Here is a 16,681-nt window from a genome sequence, read left to right on the forward strand (position 1 = left end):
CTTTTATGATGATTCTCTGGCCCATGAATCTTCTATGAACTTCTTTATTAAAAAGGCAGGAATCAAATGATATGAAATAAATGGTCTCTCACAGTGGCTAAGACAGATTTTTTGCTTCAGGAAGACATAAGATCAAATAATACATTTGCTGCTTACTTTCTAATCTCTCTTTAGTATTGGCTTCATCACCTATCGAATGGGAAAAGAATCCCTAAATCATAGGGTTACTATTAAAATAAAATATAAAACTTTGGCAATAATATATACTCAATAAATGGTAACTATTTTTATTATTGAGAGGAATGCTGGGGTGCCTGGCTGGCCCAATTGGTAGAGCACGCAACTCTTTTTTATCTCAACGTCATGAGTTTAAGCCCCATGGTGGGCGTGAAGCCCAATTTAAAAAAAGAAAAAGAACACTAACAATAGAAAGATCAAACCCAGATTCTACTACATTTATAGAATGGCAATTTATGTAGTTTAAGAAAAAATATCCCACATCTATTAATTTTTCAGTTATGTGTACATGGCTGATACACCCTGAATGAAAGAGCTTTTTTCTTTTTTAATATTCTAAGTATCAAACTCAAAAGATACAATGAGATCAATGTTCATGGTATAGCTGTATTTGGGAAATCATTGCTTTTCTAAAAACACTAGGTATCTGAGGGCGCAGATGAACAGGTCTCCCAGAAAGGCTTTTATCCATTAATATAAAAGATACATATTAGGCCCAATTTTAAATAATCCTACTGGTGTAGGTTGTGGAAGAATGTGTGAAATTTAGGCCCAAAAGTAAGTAAGGAAGCTGTAATTAAGAATAGCTCCCTCCAGGGGCGCCTGGGTGGCTCAGTCAGTTTACGGTCTGACTTGGTTTTGCTCAGGTTTTGATCTCAGGGGTCATAGGATGGACCCCCAAGTCAGGCTCCACACTCAGTGCAGAGTCCGCTGGAGGTTCTCTTCCTCTACTTCCCCCTCTGCCCCCCCACCCCCGCTCATTCTCTCTTAAATAAATAAAAATAAAATAAAATATCCCTCTAAAAACTCACTTTGGTCTCTTTTTATATGGTTGCTGAGGTGGTGTAACTGCCTTTGGTTCTGGAGAGTCTGGAGGAGATGGATCCCCACCAGGAAGTTCTGGAGGGAGAGGGAGGTCCGTGAGTAAGTGACGTGGTCTTTGTTCCTTTTCTTTCTTTACAGGTTTTGAAGGTGGAGTTTCTTTTGGACTAAACAATAGAGGAAGAGAAGAAAAAGATCAAAATTACTTTAAAAATATGAAAATAAAACTTTTCAAAGCTTATAATGTCTGTATACCAAAAGATTATAAAGATTTTATTTTTAAGGGCTAAAACCCTATAATATAAAAATCCATAGTACATAAAAGAAACAATAAAAAATTTGGGATATTACTTGTAGGTCCTATAACAAACTTTTTAATGTTTTTCCTAAGATTCTATTGGAATTTTACTGAGATGAAATAAAATACAGGAAGTAATCACCTTAAATTCCCAAAGTACCACTGCAATTCATGGAGTCACCAAACCTACTCTATATATTTTAACCAGCATTAAGGAATGAAAGTTCAACAATTTAACACTACTATGTTATAAAAGATATGGACAAAACTTGGAAAAGGAAATAGCATTTGAGTTTTGTAAAAAAAAAATATAGTTAAACTGGACATCAAAATTAGTGAATATACTGACCTATTCTTGGTTTGGAAGCAAAAGGCAACCATATCTGACTAGCCAAAATGGAAAAATAATTCTGAAACTAAAAATCTACAGAGAGTCTAATAAACTATTTCAGAATCATTAAAGCAGTTGGTAGCAGGTGTCTCATGATAATCAACAAAATGGTGGGGCAAGGGAGGGCAGGGAGAAGGGATGTCTTTTCTGGAATAGATTAGGAAAGTCAGTGTTCAGATCCAATTTTTTAAACATCTCAATTTATTTAGAAGAAAGGATTTTGTGCTGTGCATGTCCTCAGAAAATATAACATATTAATTTATGCCTACAAATAAAACCATGCTAGATAATGTCTTTTCTATCACAGTATCAGAAGCTTGAAAAGAAGCTGAGAATCCTAATCACAGGAGCTTCCTCCACTTTTTTTTACAAGTGGTTATAAAAACATGTATTCTTTCATGAATACTTTCATAGAACCATAAAGATCCCTTGCAATGTGTCTTTTTAAAGACTGCATGTGAAAACACAACCACAAAAGTATAACTTTTTACCAATTTTCATCATTTTAATCTCTTGTAAATCAGGCAGAATAGAATCTAGATTAGTTTTTGCATACCAACCAGAACTAGGGTAGTCAATGGAGTGCAAAATGATCATCTGAAACTGTCTGTTCAATTACTGATAGAGAAGAATACACATTATTATAATTTGCACTAAGATTTTTCTACCCTGGGAACAAAGCCTGTCACCAGAAAACTTTTCAGGCAGGACACAACATAGATTTTTAAATTTTCCCAATTTTTAAGACATTCAGGGAATGAAAATTCCCAGTTTTTCAACTACTAACGTCGGAATACTCTATAAATTTTAATTCTTCATGATTCAGAAATAGATTACTTCTTGGTTATCCTTCACTAGAACTGAAATATCTGAATTTTCTTACCATCACTTCATGTAAGTTCAATCTATGTTTTATATTTAGGTCTTGTTTTCTCCAAGGTTATAGGTTCTTATAGGTTCATGTTCAGTTTGCTACTGTGAAAATGTACATTGCTTCTGAAAAATTACATTTTTAACATGTTTATTTCATAAAGCATGAGTGTTTGCTATGTACTACCAGTTCAGGGCATACAAATTGAATATAGGTCAAATCCTATTTCAACAAATTCCAATCTACCCAAAATCGTGGAATAATGATGACTCATAAAATTGAAATGCTTAACATGATGGCCTTTAGCCTTCAGTATACAGCACTCAGTAAAACACAGCTCTCTATACAGTGGATGTGGTCCAGAGGGTCTAACACTGGAGAGCAGATATTGAACATCTAAGTCATTACTATGAAGACTCAGTACCAGGAACTATTGATCTTGCCAATATCAGTATTTCCTGGTTCCCCATTTATGCCTGTAGTTGGGTTCACATCCGGTGAGTAGTTGCATAAATGCTCATGTATAATAATTTCTTTCAAAAAAGTTGCCAAGCTCCACGGTTGCTCAAGTTTTAAAATCTATTATAAAGTCTCTTGGAATTTATGATGATGGGATTTAATCTGTACTACAATAGCAATACCACTAATAAGAAGTCTTTATTGTTAATAAATATGAATTCACATATCAATTATTTTAAAAGACTGATTTCCTAATATTTTTCACAATTTAATAGCATAAATGACTTCAAATATGATCATTTATCCCTTTCCCCTTAAAGCAGGTTATTTAAAAAGTGATTTACTTTTACAAACTTTTTTTTTTTTTTTTAAGATTTTATTTCTTTATTTGACAGAGAGAGACAGTGAGAGAGGGAGTGAGAGAGGGAACACAAGCAGGGGGAGTGGGAGAGGAAGAAGCAGGCTCCCAGCGGAGGAGTCTGATGTGGGGCTCGATCCCAGAATGCAGGGATCACGCCCTGACCAAAGGCAGACGCTTAACGACTGAGCCACCAAGGTGACCCTACTTTAACAAACTTCTATTAAAAATTTGAATTGAATATATTAAAAATAAGAACTAAGCATTCCATTAGCAAAATTCTAAATCAAATCTGAATGGTCACACAGATTTTCTTTTCTGTAAGAGCTTAGTACTTTAAAGATAAAGCCTTTAAGAATAATAGAGACTCTACTAAAGTCTGATAAACTCCAAATGAACCAGGCCACCAAAAAAAAAATTGATCAGAAATGAAGATTTTATTTTATTATTATTTTTTAAAGTAAGCTCTACGCCCAAAGTGGGGCCTGAACTCAACCCCGAGATCAAAAGTTGCATGCTCTACCAACTGAGCCAGCCAGGTGCCCTGGAAACAAAGATTTTAAAAACCCTATGCGGTTAACTGAAATTTTATTTATTTTTTATGTAGGCTCCATGTCCAACGTGGGCTTGAAATCACAACCCTGAAACTGAGAGATTGAGAGTTGCATGCTTTACTGACTTGAGCCAGAGCCAGGCGCCCCAGTTAACTAAAATTTTAAAAGTATACAGATGATCTCCTAAAGAGCAGGTGATCCCCAGGGCATCTGGGTGGCTCAGTGGATTAAGTGTCTGACTTTGGCTCAGGTCATGATCTCAGCGGCCCTGGGGTGAAGCCCTGCTCAGCGGGAAGTCTGCTTGTCCCTCTACCTATGCCCCTCCTCCCACTCTTTCTCTCTCAAATAAATAAAATCTTAAAAAAAAAAAAAAAAAAAAAAGCAGGTGATCCCCATGAATAGCTATGTTCATGAATAATGTACTATATCATGAAGAATGGATAGTTTAGCAGCCTTCACTTCTTGAAACAAAAAATTGCAGACCATGAATCAGAAAGGCTTTTGCAATACCATTAGTTAAATTCACTTCTGCATTTGATACCTGGGTTAATACACTCCTGGCCCTATATATATGATTGAAACAAAAGTTTCATTCTATTCCCAAAGGGACTTTAAAAGAAGACAAATCCTCTGATACAAGCTTTACATCATCCATGTACCAAATGAATTAACTACATGCCCAGTGTCATTTCACACAAGTCCTGATCCTTTCTCCTTCAGTAGTCTGATTCAAATAAGCAATATCTACCGATCGCATTCTGTGTTCTATGTCTAAAGCACTACAGGCAACAGAAAGATGTATAAATCACATTCTCAACAATTAAGCTGCTGCAATCTCACATGAGAACATCAAGAATATAAATAAATTTCATATGCAACTTTCAGATTTCTTCCTGAAAAGTTTTCTTACATAAAAATTATTTTTCAAGTGAAAAACAGGTGCAGCTGGTATGATATATGGATAGCGTGGCACCAAAAAAATAAAGACGAAAACAAAAAACATCTTGAATTTAAAATACATAGTGAAAAAATAAAATGGATTGTGGAAGATACCTTCATTTTCATTTTCCTTTTTTTTTTTAAAGATTTTATTTAGACAGAGATAGAGACAGCCAGCGAGAGAGGGAACACAAGCAGGGGGAGTGGGAGAGGAAGAAGCAGGCTCATAGCAGAGAAGCCTGATGTGGGGCTTGATTCCATAACGCCGGGATCACGCCCTGAGCCGAAGGCAGACGCTTAACCGCTGTGCCACCCATGCGCCCCTTCGTTTTCATTTTTCTACCTTTAATAACTTATTTATATTTATGTAGAAAACTAATAATAATCACACATTTAAAAATAATTACATTTGTGCTCACTTCAGGAGCACAGATACTAAAACCAGAACAATACAGAGAAGATTAGCAGGGCTCCTGTGCGAGGATGACAAGCAAATTTGTGAAGCATCCCATATTTTTAAAATATTAAAATTTTGCAGATAAGGTCCTTTAACTTTGATCCTCATCCTAAATCCCATCCACAGAGATAACCATTATCATCAGCTTAATATATATCTTTCTGGATTTTTTTTTTAAGATCTTATTTATTTATTTGACAGAAAGACAGCCGGCGAAAGAGGGAACACAAGCAGGGGGAGTGGGAGAGGAAGAAGCAGGCTCCCAGCGGAGGAGCCCGATGCAGGGCTCGATCCCAGGACTTTAGGATCATGCCCTGAGCTGAAGGCAGACACTTAACGACTGAGCCACACTCAGGCACCCCTGGATCTTTTTTGGTGTGAATTTATATATATTCATATATATAAATATGAATATATGTATCCATATATATATGAATATATGTATCCATAGAAAACAGACGTTTTGTTTTTATTACGTAAGGGTTTTTACATAATTATCACACTATTAAAAATTAATTACACTGGACTATGAAATGACAGTTATACTTTCACAATCAGAACTGATACATAACAAAAAATACTTCTGTTCCCTTCATTTTCTCATACACATTCTTAAAGATAGCCACACATACTCAAATAAGCACTGAATGGTCTTACTTTACCTTTCATCCCATTCTAAAAGATAGAAATCCCTATGTGCCTACCAAAATTATTCCACCTCTGGAAATCTGCACTCTACACTGACACATGGTAGGTAAGTTCAATAATTATTTGGTTAGCCAAGAAAACATTTCAAAATGAAGATTTTCAGCCACATCGATATTGTTCTAGCCACCATGTAAACTAATATTTAAACAAGGTTCCTGTAGCTAGATCATGGCCTAGAGTCCCACTGGATAATGCTCAACTGATATTTCCTTTTCCAACAAAAACCACAGAAACACGTAGCTTGTATCTATGAGAAGTATACTGTGCACCTAAACAGATTTTTTAACATAAATTTCAGGTTTTATCCTTCCCTTTTGCAATTCTCAGGATACAGCAGAACTGACAAAATAATTATTAGAAAAAGCATGTGGAATTTTCCTTAAAATAAGATTTACCACTATGAATAGTAATGGACTCATTCTTAAAAAAATTTTTTTAATTGCATTTGTATCTTCTTAAAAGGCACAGAGCAGGGGCTCCTGGGTGGCACAGCGGTTAAGTGTCTGCCTTCGGCTCAGGGCATGATCCCAGTGTTATGGGATCGAGCCCCACATCAGGCTCCTCCGCTGGAAGCCTGCTTCTTCCTCTCCCACTCCCCCTGCTTGTGTTCCCTATCTGGCTGGCTGTCTCTCTGTCAAATAAATAAATAAAATCTTTAAAAAAAAAAAAAAAAGGCACAGAGCATAGTCTGGAAAAATACAGATGTAAAGAGCTGAAATATATCACCATTCAAATTACTGATGTCACTTGGAAAATAATGGAGGCTTGGGAATTGCTCTGGGATGTAAGATCAGTGGTACTTACTTTTATGATTACAATGAAAGTTTGTTGCAATAAATTAAACTCATATCCTAGAGAACAAGAGGGTAGGATCTCCTTCGAAAAAACCAGTAACACAGACTACCATGGCATACGTCACCACTAAATCAGCACCTGTTTGATGGCATTTGCCTAGCTAGTCCTGCCAAGATATAGAATAAATATATTTCCTAATGCCTCCATAAAATCAGATTCATGTTTCATAATCATTTCACTTCTCAATATTCAGAGGACTCATGAAAATTAGAGCTCTTCCCATCATCCCATTGTGAATCTGTATTCTAATTAGTAAAGATTCTGCATACTGTTCTTTTGCTTCTTATAGGGTAACTTTTTTTTTTTAAGCAGTGCCTCTCAAGATAAATCTGGTTTATTCTTTTCCTGGATTAGGAGACAAAAAAACAGCTATAAAAGACATTTTGGAGGACCACTAAGGTTATTTGATATTGTTATTAATGACATTATATTATTAAATCAGTAAGAAGTTTTTTGGGTGATTAAGGTATTGTGATTCTTTGGGAAAATGTTTTAGTGTTAGAAGAGACATGCTAAAGTATTCAGAAGTAAAGTGTCATGATACCTAAAGTTAAAGCAAATGTGGCAAAAAGTTAACTGGTGAATCCTGGTGAAGAGTATAAAGGAGTTAATTGTATTATTCTTTCAATTTTTCTATGGCGATTAAAATTGTCAACATTTTGCCTGGCTGGCTCAGCCAGTTAAGCAGCTGCCTTTGACTCAGGCCATGACCTCAGGGCCCTGGGATTGAGGCCTACAGTGGACTCCCTGCTCAGCAAGGAGTCTGCTTTTCCCTCTCCCTCTGCCCCTCCCCTGCTTGTGCTTTCTGTCTCTCAAATAAATAAAATCTTAAAAAAAGAAAAAAGAAAAAATCTAAAAAGAAAAAGAAAAAAAAGAAGTTTTCAACATAAAACTTTACGGAGGAAAAACACCACTGATTTTTAAAAACTTGACCCAAAAGTTACCTTATCAAATAAACTCATGAACAAAAAGGGTTACTAGGCCTCAAATTGTAATTTTCTCCTCCTAAGTAATAATGTTATAAATAAGAACTTTTCCACTGAAAACCAAATACCAAAAGCATTTCCTACTCATGAAAGCATTTTAAACAGCCATGTATTAGAGCAGTTTTGACAGTCTGAGAATAGAAAATGCATTGCATTTACAACAAGAGGGTAAAGTTTTCCCAGTTAACTATACGACTTACCTATCCATGTCATCGTCTCCTGGTAATAAGGGTGGGAGGGGCAGAGGAGGCAACGTTGAAGTTTTTAGGTGTGGAATAGCAGCTGTTACAGATATTTGAGTCTTCACAGAAACCTGTGCAAGGGGCTGAGAATTTGCCTGAGAGGACAAAGTAGATGTCCTTGGGTGAGTAGAAGGGGGCAAAGTTGAAGTACTAGAGGCAAGAACCTGACTAAATGCTGGCTGGGGAGGAGGCAGAGGTGGTTGCTGTGGAATAGCTGGTAGTGGAGGCAAAGGTGGCAAAGGGGGTGTCTGAGGTGGAGGGCTAGTAGTTGGTAAAGGAGGTGGAGGAGAAGTAACTGCGGGGACAGGTGGAGGGGTCTCTTTTTCTGATGTCTCTGTCTCTTTTGGAGTAACAATCTCCTCTTTCAACGCTATGGGTTTAGAGTCTCTTGATCCCTGTGCTTTCAAATCTTTAATAGGATGCTTCTCAGAGTTCTCATCCAACTTTACTTTCCCTGTATCTAAAGAATTTTTGACTTCTGTGTTTAGATGTGGTATATTCACCAGTTCAGTATCTGGGGCAGATTTTTCCAATTTTACACCTCTGGTTAACTTTTTAGACTCCAAGCCTGAATCCTTAGCCTCTACTAAACTGTTCTCTTTTCTAGGCAAAAATATAGGTGAACCCTTGGATTCCTTCCCATCCATTTTTGCTGCAGCAGCAGCTGCTGCTCTTTCCTTCTTTTTCCTACTGAGTTCAGCTCCCAAGCTGGAGTTCAATGGAAGCCTGACAGGTGAGATGCTGGAATGTCGACTGCGTGACCCGGATCGCTTCTTTTTACTATGAGAAGATGAGTGTCTTGAATATGTGGGACTTCTACTTCTAGACTTCATGGATTTCCTACTGGAAAAAAAAAAAGGCAGTTTAAAATGGATAGCTGACAGCAATATGGAGGAAAATACACCAGTTAAACTACGGAACATGGTAACAACCTACTTTGAGTAATTTAGCAATCTTAAAAATGAATTGGGTACCATCAAATAACAATAATAATAATAATATACCAGTATCGGTTCATTAACTGCAACAAATATACCAGATTGATGTAAAATGTTAATAACAGGCGAAATTGGGTGCAAGGACATATAATAATTCTTTGTACTATCTTCTCAATTTTTCTTATGAATCTAAAACTGGTCTAAAAAATAAAGTTTACTTAAAAAATAGATTACAAGGAACTAATTCCTGCAGGACAATGTATTTCAATCATATAACACTAAAATTATGCATTACTTATCCAACTCAAGATGATGAGTATTTTTTTCCCATGTTGGAAAACACCCATATTCACAATGATCACTTTTTTGGAATTTTGGTTTAAATCTCTGATAAAGTGAAAAGATGATTAAAAAAAAAAAGTCATACTTTATATACTAAAGGTGGGTTATACCAATCAGCAAGTTAAAAGTAAATAGCATGCTTCACCAAACCCTAATTGTTTCAACAAGAGAGCTATTTAATTGACAGATCCCAGGAAGATTTTGTTCCTTGTATCTTCAGTCGATAATTAAGTTGTACCTATGCTAAACAACCCCTAAGATACAAGAGTTATTAGGATTTGCAAAATAAATAAGCTGAAAAAGTTGTCTTACCAAATATTTATCAGAAGTTCTCAAAACTATAATGACTTCTGGTACTTTCATATATAAAATGATTTCCAATCAACTTTTTAGGAACTCATAAAGCAAGGTACTGTTGCATATTAGATTTACTTTCTTCATTATCAAGAATTTGGAAATCCATGAGGCAGATTATTCCACATTGAAACCCAACCCTCATTAATTCTTTTTGCCTTTTCATAAAGCCTAATGTGCTCAGGCCTCAATGGGGGGGGAGGGGTAATAGCACTAAAAATGTGACTGAACAAAACAAATTGCCCAGTAGTTCAAAATAAATTGCTCCCATTCCAGATCTTCAATATCTCCCTTTATCTTTGGTCATTAGTAATACTAACATAATTCAAAATGTTTCAAAACAAATAGTAATATATGTGTAGGCGAAATCACTCACATGATATTAGCCATCATTTTCTTATACCTACACTGCTTTTTGGAAGTCTGTTCCAAAAAGTTAAGTTAAAATGCAAGTCATTATTGGAATAGAAGTACTCAAAACAGCAATAACAACATATATATGAACATGAGGATATAAAATACTGAAAGTGGTTAAGTGAATTTACCAAACATCCACTTATTCTTTAGAAAATACTTCTCTTGTAAATAACTGGATGAAACCAGAGGTTTTCTCTCACTGAATTGGAGCTGTGATAAAACTACCATCTCTATTATCCTAGGATAAACTTCTAAAGTCCCAAACACTAAGTAATACCAGAACTACATGCTCTAAAAACTAGTTTCTTTAATCATTCAGCATTACTAAAATCTTCCTAACGAACTCTGCTACAAGCCCTTCAATTTCTCAACAGAAGCCTACTGTTAATAAAACATTCTGATGGCCATATACTTATGGCATTTTTAGTGATACGAATGCTGTATTTGAGTTCAAGATCCACTCTTCAAGAAAAAAAGTGATGGGGGAAGGGGGTGGTGAGAAGAGACAACCAATAGGCAAATGCAGGCAATAATAAAAACTGTTCTCAAAAACAAATATATTTTCCCCCTGAGTTCAGTTAGGTTTTACCCATCTGAAATGAAATTGCTACTATTAATCACTATTAATTTGGAGGATGCAAAGACATTACATTTCTGGCAAAGCATTTTCAGTCTTTTAAAACAACGTTGTTTAATTTTGACTGTGTCTCCCAAGGAAAAAATACAGAGATAATCACAGAAGGGATCTGTATGCTCTACTCTAAGAAATTTTTGTACTTACTGTCTGGAATGCCAACGAATGAGGAAAAAGCTGTAGTGCACACATACAAACATGTAATGCTCTCTAAAACCCAACTAAAAATATGTATATCACTCCAAAATTATATTATGTTTATATATTGTGTCCTATGCTATCATATTGTGTCTCCAATTCTTTCCTGATTTATTTTTTACAATTACTGCATGAATTCCAATTAACTGAGTAAAGGAAGAGAGAACTTGAGATATGAATCCAAAACGAATCACTGAAAAGCAAGTTCTTTCTGAAAGCAGTTTTAGTGTTTTAGTCTCAAGTGCACTTCCATATTCCCAAAACTCAAGACAATAAAAATTCTCAAAACAGCCTTAATGTGGGACGCCTGGGTGGCTCAGTCGGTGAAGCGTCTGCCTTGGGCTCAGGTCGTGATCCCAGAGTCCTGGGATACAGTGCCGCATCAGGCTCCTCGCTCAGCAGGGAGCCTGCTTCTCCTCTGCCTCCTGCTCCCCCTGCTTGTGCTCTCTCTCTCTTTCTGACAAATAAATAAATCTTTAAAACAAAAAACAGCCTTAATGAAACTACTCCCTCAAGAAAACAAGTATTCTGAGAGTATTTCTTATGTTTCCTTAAACAACTAATCTATTTTATAAACGGTACACGTAAGACATCCATTTCACTGTATATAAATTTTACTCTCACCCCTTCAAAAAAATTCAACTCTAGCTAATGCTATACACAACACACTAAAATGCTTACAGTGAAGTATACTGATGTCTGCAACTTTGAGATGAATCAAAACAAAAGATGGATTGGAGAGATGGATGGATATGATAAAATATACAGCATACATTAATTGTAGAATGTATGTAGTACATATATGGATCCTCACTATAATTCTTTCAACTTTTCTGTGTTTGAAAAATTGTGATAAAATGGGAGGGCTTGGGGGGGGGAACTAAGGAACTTTAAGACACTGACAGCTGAGAACTCTGCAGTTTGATTAATTCAAACTAATATATAACTAATTATAACTTTAAGTCAGCAAAAATTACTCATATTGACATATAAAAGACATGCATGGATTTTTACAAATTAGCATAATTTCTCCCTTAGCATTCAACGTTTCCTCGCTCATAAGACAGAATTTACTGACTTGCTCCAGGTAACCAGGAACTGTCCTATACACTTCATGTTTACTAGCTAATCCTCACAACTACTCTAGAAGTAGGTAGATATTATTCCCTTTTTACATATGAAGAAACATGGGCAAGGAGAAATTAAATTATTTGCCAAAGTTCACAAAGCAAGACTAGGATTCTACTCAGGTATAACTCCAAAGCCCATGTTCTTTTGTGGACAAAGGTGAGTTCACAAAGAGGGAGGTACATCTCATCATCTAGGAATAAGAAAAGTTTTCAGTAGTAATTCATTTTAACAATTTCAAACTAACAGGCCTTTCTTGCTAAAATATGGTAAAGGCACTATTACCCTTATTTTAGAGAAAGATTTTGAAAATTGCCGGTGGTCCCAGGGTAGGTCAACGGTGATGCTGTAAAGAAAATCAAATTATCCTTGGAACCAATTTCTGCAAAGCTACATATCAACAAAAGGAAAAAGGACTAAACAGCCGAATTTCCACTAGAAACATCAGTTGAAAGACAGGAGTTACCAAAACATTGTCAATTAGGAAATAAACTTACAGCTTTGGAGACCCAGTGGACAGCACATGCACAAATGAGAGATGACCTAGGCAAATAGCTTCAAGATAATACAAATGAAAATTTATAATTTCTTACATCTCTAGTCAGGTCCAGTGAGGTCTAAAGCACGTATACCAAGGTGATTTTTTAAAACATTTAAGACAATGCAACAGAAATTGCTAGATAAGCTCTGGGATAAGCTCAGTTATCAACTCTGTGTACTCAATAAGCAGGAGCCTATGATTTTTCTCACAGGAGCTTACAACTGAAGGTCTCACCACTGGAAGTACCTACCTTTAGCAGTTTTAGGCATATGTACTCTCCACTTCTCAAATTCTGGATTAAGAGACTAGATTCACCTACTTGAGTAACTAGCCAATAGCAAAGTGTTCTAGTCCATAAGACTGGGTCTTCCACAAAAAGGTTAACTTGACTAATTTCGGGTTCCTCATGACCCAGCCTAAGAAAGGGCTGTTAGACAAATAGCTCACCTGGGGAGTGGACTCCGACTCAGAGACCGTTTGCTCATGAAAGGGCTGCTGGACCGTCTTCGCCCATAGGGACTGGGCGATCTCCCACTGTAAGAGCCACTCCTTTCATAGCTGGAAGAACGTCTCCGACTATAGGGACTCACAGATCTTTGCCGTCTACTGTAGGGACTGGGTGACCGGGTGCTGGACTGGTAGGCCGAAGGCTCCTTGTAAGGAGGGCTAATTGACTGCCTTCTTGAGGTACTTCCAGGACTCTTCTTGTAGGAGTCATAATTGCTAGAGGTGTGAGATCTTGGGGGACTAAGGTCATAATCTTGGCCATAAGAAGCTCCTGAGGGGCTATCATCTTGCTTGGGGCTGTCAGACCATTTCCTATGGGGACTCCTGGATCTCCGTTTGGGGCTGTCGACTGTTTTGTAGCTTTTGGGTGTTTCCCTTTTCCGATGACTTTTACTCCGGTCTTTGTGCCCAGACTTCAACTCACGTTCTTTCCGGGTCTTCTCCTTATGGAGTTTGGATGACCTGGATTCCTTGTTGCTGCTGCTTTTGGATATCTGTGCCTTCCCATAGTCCTCATTCTCCTCATTTGAACGCTTTGAACTTCCTGATATCCGGTCCTTCATCGATCCCGATTTGCTGGAGACTTCCTGGTTTTTTTCTTTTTCTGTTTGTTTAGTTTTTAGTAAGTCCCGGGAACGTCTGTGCTGGTGGTGACGATGCTTGTGCAGGCGGTCACTCCGATCAGTTCCACGACGTTCATCATTCTCCCTCCTGTCTAGTTTGAAGGCCATGTCGTCAGAGAAGGTATCTGAATCAGAGCTGATGTCATCATACTCCACCAAAGGTTTGATAATTGTACCCAAAGGTGCTGCTTCGGGGGTCACCAACCCCATGTCTTTGGAGTGCTTGGATTTATGCCGCTTGTGCTTCGACACCAAGCGGTGACGCTCTCTGCTGTTGGAGCTGCCACCTCCCGATGACGGCTGCAAAGTTCCAGAAGCTCCTCCACTCCCGTCCTTCTTGCCCCCATGTCTCTCTGGATTGGGCATTCCCTTTCCCCTAGCCTCAAAAAGGGGAAAAAGTTCCCCAGCACTCCAAAAAGTAACCCCCACCCTCCCCCCCAACCCCACGCCTACCAAAGCGCCCCTAGAAGGGGGTGGGGAGGGAAGGGACGGTAGCCCAGGCTCCTCCTCCCTCCCGACTCCTCGGCACCCTCCTACATGAGGTGGGGGGTGAAGGAGCCAGAAAAGAAACGAGAGTTCCTCAGCAATGGAGTTGCGAGACAACGGGTAGCTGCTCAAGTCTGCTTCCCCTCCTCCCCCCGCCGAGCCAATCCCCAGGCCCGGGCGCCGGGGAGGTCGAGGAAGTAGGAAGCCGACGGCCCGGGGCTGTGGGGCCGACTTCGGCTCTGGGGCCCTGTGAAGACTGCGCGGGCCCTTCCCCTACCCGGTAGCCCGGCTCGGGGCGGCTTCCTGTCGCTGGGGTCCCGCGGCCTAGGTGCCTCACGCCCCCTTTGTCCCTCGCTCCTGAGGGAGCCCCTCTTCTTGCCTCCGCCTCACCTCAATACCTCACACACTCACTCGCTCCCTCACACAGACTCAGTCACACACTAGGTTAAACCGAAACGGCACTTAGAGGAGGGGGGGAGGGGGCAATCCCAGGAAATACCGCGAGAATCCTGTGAACTCTCGCGGTATTTCGCGCTTCCCTTTGACCTCTCGCGACGGCCTGCTCAAACAACGCGAGAGTAGGTCCTGAACAAGAAACGCGTTCCGCCAGATTCTCGCGATAAGCTCCGCGCTCTCTATTTGAGCAAAGCTTTATTGAAACGGCGGTAGAATTTTTTTTTTAGTCAAAACTTTATTGATAATTTATTGAACAAATACTCCCAGGCTCCGGCACAAAACTAATTTTGCATACTTTATAAGAACTCTTTTCACTACCAGGGTAAAAATATTGTCAACAGGACAAAGGGCGAGTGTGGGGACATTTCAACCCAATTCCTTAAGTATTAACAATGCTTCCCACCTACAGAGCGTATACTAATGCACATTATCTCTAATTCTCATGCTACCCTGCAAAACACGATATCCTCTTCCCTATTTTACAGATAAGGAAATTCAGAGTCACAAATGTTAAAAAACTTACTCAGGGTAACAAAGCTAGTCCAGTAAGTGCCAAAAACGTGATTCAGATTCATGTCTAACACCAAAGGACAGCTCTTGTATAGCGTGGCACTTCCTCTCTCCACTCTATTTAAAATCTTAACCTGAAAACTCATCACCTCTAGGGATCATCTGTGGCTTTTCTGGAATCATTTAGCCTTTTATCCTCGCGCAGAAGATTATAATTATGAACAAGTAGAACATGGTATTCATGAGCAAGAAAAAATAATATCCTGCCCTTCATTTTTTACTTGTTAGAACTTTGCACACATTAGCTCATTCCATCGTCACAAAAATCATCTCAAATGGGATTGTATAAGTGCGTAAACTAAGGCACCGAGAAATTAAATGACTTATCCAAAATTCTTCATTCTTTTCTTCATCAAATTCATGAGACTTTAAGGCCCTCCTCTGTGAAATAGTGTCCTTTCTCATAAGGCCATCAAGCAAAACATAGAGAAAATATTCATACCACAAGATATAAGATAAATGTCATAAGAATGATACAGAGCCCTGCAAAGGTTCTAAAGGAGGTTAGGAATGTTAAGGAAAAGCTTTATAAATGTAGGGCATTTGAATTGGATCACGAAGATTAAATAGGATATGTATATTCAAAGATGGGAAGATCAGAGACACCTGGGTGGCTCAGTCAGTTAAGTTCACCTGCCTTCCGCTGGGGGCATGATCCCAGGGTCCTGGGATTGAGTCCTGCATCCAGCTCCTTGCTCAGCAGGAAACCTGCTTCTCCCTCTGCCTGCCACTCCCCCTGCTATGCTAGTACGTGCTTGCTCACTCTCTCTCTCTCTCCCCCCCCCCCGATGAGTAAATAAATAAAATCTTAAAAAAAAAAAAAAGGGAAGATCAACCAGTAAATTAGGGGCCAGAAAACACCCTGAATGTAGGCAAAAGAATCCACTCTCAAAATCATTCCCTGAAAATGTTCTGGTTGCTTTTGGTCACGTGGGTACCAAAAAGAAAAATTTTTACCTAAATGTTTGAGTCCATAAATATTGGCTAAACATTAAAAAGGTAAACTTTTTAATTAACTATGGAAGAAAATTTAATGCCATCAAGAAAAAAAGGATAGACTTAAGTACTGGAACTCAGGTATAGTAACTCCTCATTCATTGCTGCAATAGAGCCTGGACGTAAAAGTCCCCACCAGTGTCTGACATGATGGCCAACGGCATGAGACTTAGTGGCTGACTAAAGGAAATGACTGAGCCATCTTATCAAACGCTGGCATGAGTTCAGCAAAATTACTCTGATTTTTTATACCTTTTAAATGAGATTAAGTTTTTGACCCAGGATGCGCCCACACCCACGGTAAAATGTAACAA

At 38.4% G+C, this 16,681-nt stretch overlaps 1 protein-coding gene and 1 non-coding gene across 14 annotated transcripts in view; one reads left to right on the forward strand and one right to left on the reverse strand.

The window, feature by feature from the left end:
* Nucleotides 1-14,833, reverse strand: part of CDK12 (cyclin dependent kinase 12) — a 73,026-nt gene extending 58,193 nt beyond the window's left edge. For 10 of the 13 annotated variants that reach the window (XR_008961208.1, XR_008961206.1, XR_008961210.1 and 7 more), the window contains exons 1-3: nucleotides 13,177-14,833; nucleotides 8,136-9,020; nucleotides 1,050-1,226 (exon numbers count right to left, since the gene is read on the reverse strand). Coding sequence is in view for 5 of the 13 variants with exons in the window: in XM_044389267.3 (XP_044245202.1) it covers nucleotides 1,050-1,226; nucleotides 8,136-9,020; nucleotides 13,177-14,225 (2,111 nt within the window). In the remaining 8 variants the exon portion in view is untranslated. The remainder of the gene's footprint in view (nucleotides 1-1,049; nucleotides 1,227-8,135; nucleotides 9,021-13,176) is intronic. The other 3 variants (XM_048224436.2, XM_026512953.4, XR_003320057.4) reach the window with 2 other exon arrangements.
* Nucleotides 5,341-5,447, forward strand: LOC113265699 (U6 spliceosomal RNA). The gene has a single exon (XR_003320107.1). It is a non-coding gene; the product is annotated as a U6 spliceosomal RNA (small nuclear RNA).
* Nucleotides 14,834-16,681: the final 1,848 nt, after the last annotated feature.

The sequence above is a fragment of the Ursus arctos genome, unplaced genomic scaffold (assembly GCF_023065955.2).
Source record: "Ursus arctos isolate Adak ecotype North America unplaced genomic scaffold, UrsArc2.0 scaffold_24, whole genome shotgun sequence".
NCBI classification, from domain to species: domain Eukaryota; kingdom Metazoa; phylum Chordata; class Mammalia; order Carnivora; family Ursidae; genus Ursus; species Ursus arctos.